At 49.3% G+C, this 4,247-nt stretch overlaps 1 protein-coding gene across 1 annotated transcript; it reads right to left on the reverse strand.

Annotated features, from left to right (window-relative positions):
• Positions 1-203: 203 nt before the first annotated feature.
• On the reverse strand, positions 204-2,073 carry rassf10a (Ras association domain family member 10a). The gene has a single exon (XM_023295588.3). It carries the CDS (start codon positions 1,760-1,762, stop codon positions 347-349), a length of 1,416 nt encoding a protein of 471 aa, XP_023151356.1. The 5' UTR covers positions 1,763-2,073; the 3' UTR covers positions 204-346.
• Positions 2,074-4,247: the final 2,174 nt, after the last annotated feature.

Consider the following 4,247-nt stretch of genomic DNA (forward strand, 5'->3'; position numbering starts at 1 on the left):
TTATTGTGCATTATAATGATTTTTTAAAGTGTACTCAGTTTAAGAAGTAAACTGCTCCAATGTGCCTCAACTAATGCAGAATTTTTAGTTGAATTTACTCACAATATAAAGTTGGAGCAACATAATTCTGTCAAACCAACTTAAATAATGCTTGCAGTTTAGAGGTTTTTATCTCAGTTTATCTGTGTTTCGATGTTTCCAGGAGTCCTGCTGGTTCAGAGTGTTTCTCTGCTGCTCATCATTGTGCAAAGACTACATGAAGCAGAGTTATTGCTGTAGAATTCAAGGTTCATCCAACACTGATTCTCTGCCCTGAGTTCATGGAGCTGCTTGAAGCTCCACCAGTCTAAACCAGAGACTCGCAGACCGGCGGGTTGTCCGAGTCCTGGCTGTGCATGGAGCTCAGTCCGGTGTCCGAGTCCTCGTCGTTGGTGCTGCAGGTCTTGGAGAGCCCCCTGGCCTGCTCCACCCAGCCGCTCCTCTCTGAGGCCGGCTCGGCCTCGGCTCCCCCCGCCTCCAGCTCCCCCTGCCCGCCGTCCTCCAGCTTCTCCTGCTCTATCTCCATGGTCTCCACCCGGGCCAGCAGCTCCAGCAGTTCGCTCTCCTTGGTCTCCCAGAGCGCCAGACTCAGGTCCAGGTCGCCCCTGATGGCGTCCAGGTCGGTCTTCAGCCTCAGGCCGATGTAGAGGCTGGTGTCCAGCTGGGTTCTGATCCGCTCCTCCTCCAGAACCAGCTCGTTCTCCGACAGACTCTCCACATCTGGCTCGGCAGCTGGAGCGGCGGCGGTGACGCACATCTCCTCTGCGACGCCGTCCGCGTCCTGCGCCGCCTCCGCGCCCCTCTCCTCCCGCCGCCGCTTCATCCAGCGTCGGTTGAGCTCCTCCTGGATCTCCCCGGTGATGCTCTCCATCAGCGCCTCCCGCTCCGTCAGCTCCTCCTGCAGCCGGACCACCTCCTCGCAGCGCCGCGCGTATTCCTCGAACTGCGCCAGCGCCTCTGCGGAGCAGCGCGCGTCCTGCCGCTCCGCTTTGCGCTTCCAGTCCGCAGGTGTCGCCTCCGCCTCCAGGTAGGTGTCCTGCACGTAGTTCACCCCGTGTCTCTGGATGCGGTCGAAGTGCACTTTGGCCTCGTAGCGCTCGATGTCCCGGTCCAGCTCCTTGATCCTCTGGATCTGCTGGCGGATCGTGTGGTCCTGGGAGATCACCAGGTGGACCAGGGTCTCCATCTTCTCCACCGAGCCCTTGTCCTTACACACCGCCTCCTCCTTCTTCTTGTTCATCTTGTCCAGCTTCCTGAAGGCCTTCCTCACGATGCGCCGCTGCTTCTCCTGGGATAAGTTGGCTGCCGCGGCGGCGGCGGTCCAGCAGCTCCTGGCGGTTCCTCGGAGCAGCCCTCCCGGTCCGCCGCTCTCCCGGCTCGGGACCACCCGGGCTTCGGCGCTGCGGGGCCCGTTGTTGGGCAGAGACGCCTCGTTCTTGACCAGCACGAAGCGGACGTTCTCCTGCTCGTCGCCCCAGGCGCTCCACAGCCGCAGGATCTTGGTCTTGTTGGGCAGAATCCGCTCGAAGCCTCTCCACTTCTCCACCACGCAGTAGGACTGCGGGGATCCGGACAGCATCGCGGCAGAGACGCCCTGCTGCAGGTTCTGGTCCTCCAGCAGGACCCGGACCACGTCGGCGCAGGTGGTCCTCTTGGTTAAGCCGGAGACCAGCTTCTCCTCCCGGCAGACCCACACCGAGATCTTCCCCTCCTCCGGCTCCATGTCCGACTCACAAAGTTGCTCCGGCGGATCCTCCGAGTTCGATTCTGCTGAAACTTTAAAAATAAAGAAGGAAAAAGTCTCTTTTTAGATTTTAAACTCCATTATCAGAAAGAAACGGATCCAAAATATCCAGAAACAAACTGCGCTCCGCTCCCGCTGTTAGAAAGTCCGAACTTAAAGCCTCGTTTCTCCGTAAATAAGTCCGACTCCTTCCGGTCATAGTCCGTCAGCGGCGCGTCCTCGGGCCGCCTGCCGGGACTTCATGCTCTCCGGCCGGCAGAGATGTGCGCTCTGCCCCGGAGAGGAGAGGAGTGAGTCCGAGAGTCAGGAGGAGTGAAGCAGGATGAAAGACCCGCCTCCAACACACACGCACGCACGCACGCACGCACGCACGCACACACACACACACACACACACACACACACACACGCACACACACACACACATATAATGAAAGTGGTCTTTGTTAAGTGGAGCTGAGTGCAGCTGATCCTCATCACAGATTATCGCAGGTTTTCTGCTCAACTTGATGCTGAACTGGATGAATTTCAAGGTTAAAAGTCAGAGTTGATGTAAAAACAGAAAACAGAGCTGGAAAGCACATTTACTCAGTTCTACTCGAGTATTTTCAAGTAATGCTCCACTCCACTATGTTTATGTATGTTTGTTTTTCTGTTTTATGGTACTTATCCAAGTATTTTTGCACTTACACTTGTAAATATTATGTATATTATGACACTATTGAGTTTCCAAAGACTCTTAACTTTTAATTTTCTAAAATGTAATAACTAAATCTAACGTGTCACAAATACAATCACGTATTTTGCTTCTTTAATAGATTTATTAAAGGTCTTCTGGAAATATGACAAAACCTGTTGGGTCATAAATATACATACACCTTAACTAGGTTCTTTTGGCTTCAATCTTCTGGTTTATCTTTGACTCGTCTGGATAGAATTGGTTCAGTTCAACTAAATTTGTTGTCTTTCTGACTTGTTTCTTCAGGTTCTTGATGGGTCTAACTCAGGACTTTGGGGAGACCAGTCTAGAACCTTCATTCTAACCTGATGGAACCATTTCTTTACCACGTCTGATGTGTGTTTGGACTCATTGTCTTGTTGAAACATTCAACTGTGTCCAAGATCAAGCTTCTGCTGATGGTTTTAGGTTTTCCTGAAGAACGTGGAGGTGATCCTCCTTCTTCATTATTCCATTTACTTTGTGTAAAGCTCCAGTTCCACAGAGCATGATACTGCCACCTCCATGCTTGGTGGTAGGTTTGGTGTTCTTGGGGTTAAAGGTCTCACCTTCTCTCCTCCAAACAGATTTCTGCTCAGTTTTTCTTCCATCTGACCACAGAACTTTCCTCCAGAAGGTCTTTTCTTTGTCCATGTGATCAGCAGCAGACTTGAGTGGAGCTTTAAGGTTCTGCTTCTAGAGGAAGAACTTCCTTCTTCATGGATCCTCTCAGCTCATGTTGATGTAAAACCCTGTGGACACTGACAGCTGTGTTCCAGCAGCTTCTCATTCATTCAGACCTGCTTTCTGATGGTTCCTGGTTGACTCTTGACCATCCTGACCAATGGTCTCTCAGCAGCAGGTGATAGTTTGTGTTTTCTTCCTGATGGTGGCAGTAACACAACTGGACCATGAACTTTATTCTGACAAACAGATGATTCTGGATCTGAAGCTGCTTTCAAACGGCTCCAAGTGACTTTCTGACTTGTTCAAGTCAATGATTTGCTTTTTCAGATCTTTGCTGAGCTCCTCAGACTTTCCCACTGTAGAGTTTGAGTCTAATGAGTGGATCTAATGGGTTCTATTTAAACCGGATCAGAGGAGTCAGCAGCTGTAGTCGACTGGAATCACTCAGGAGAAGTTAAGAGGCCATGAACCTAAGAAAATTTGATTAATACAACTTTTGATAACAACACAACTGATAATTGAAGTTGCTGTATGTATATTTTTGACCCAGAAGACCTTTAATAAATCTATGAAAGAACTAAATTTCATGATTGTTTATTGTGACAAAGATTCCTGTGTTTCAATGATTCTATCAAAGAAGATTCAGAGTTCTTGGAGTCACTGGAAACTCAAGACTGACATGATTTTAATGGTCTTTACACATGAACAGAAACTTTTGTTCCTGACTTTACACGTAGATATGAGTCTAATGAGTGGATCTAATGGGTTCTATATAAACTGGATCAGAGGAGTCAGCAGCTGTAGTCGACTGGAATCACTCAGGAAAAGTTAAGAGGCCATGAAACTAAGAACATTTGATTGAAACTGCGTTCTCTTTACCCAAACTGATCGTTCAAGAACATTGAAGTCATTGGAAACTCCAGACTAGCATGCTATAAATGGCCTTTACAAGTGCGTGGAAGCTTTCTGTGAACCAGATTTAACGTTTTCAGGTCTTGGAAGATGCTCATTCTAAACACAGGTGAATTAATAGACAAATATTCCAGATTATGCTTCTTAA

The sequence above is a fragment of the Amphiprion ocellaris genome, chromosome 3 (genome assembly GCF_022539595.1).
Source record: "Amphiprion ocellaris isolate individual 3 ecotype Okinawa chromosome 3, ASM2253959v1, whole genome shotgun sequence".
NCBI classification, from domain to species: domain Eukaryota; kingdom Metazoa; phylum Chordata; class Actinopteri; family Pomacentridae; genus Amphiprion; species Amphiprion ocellaris.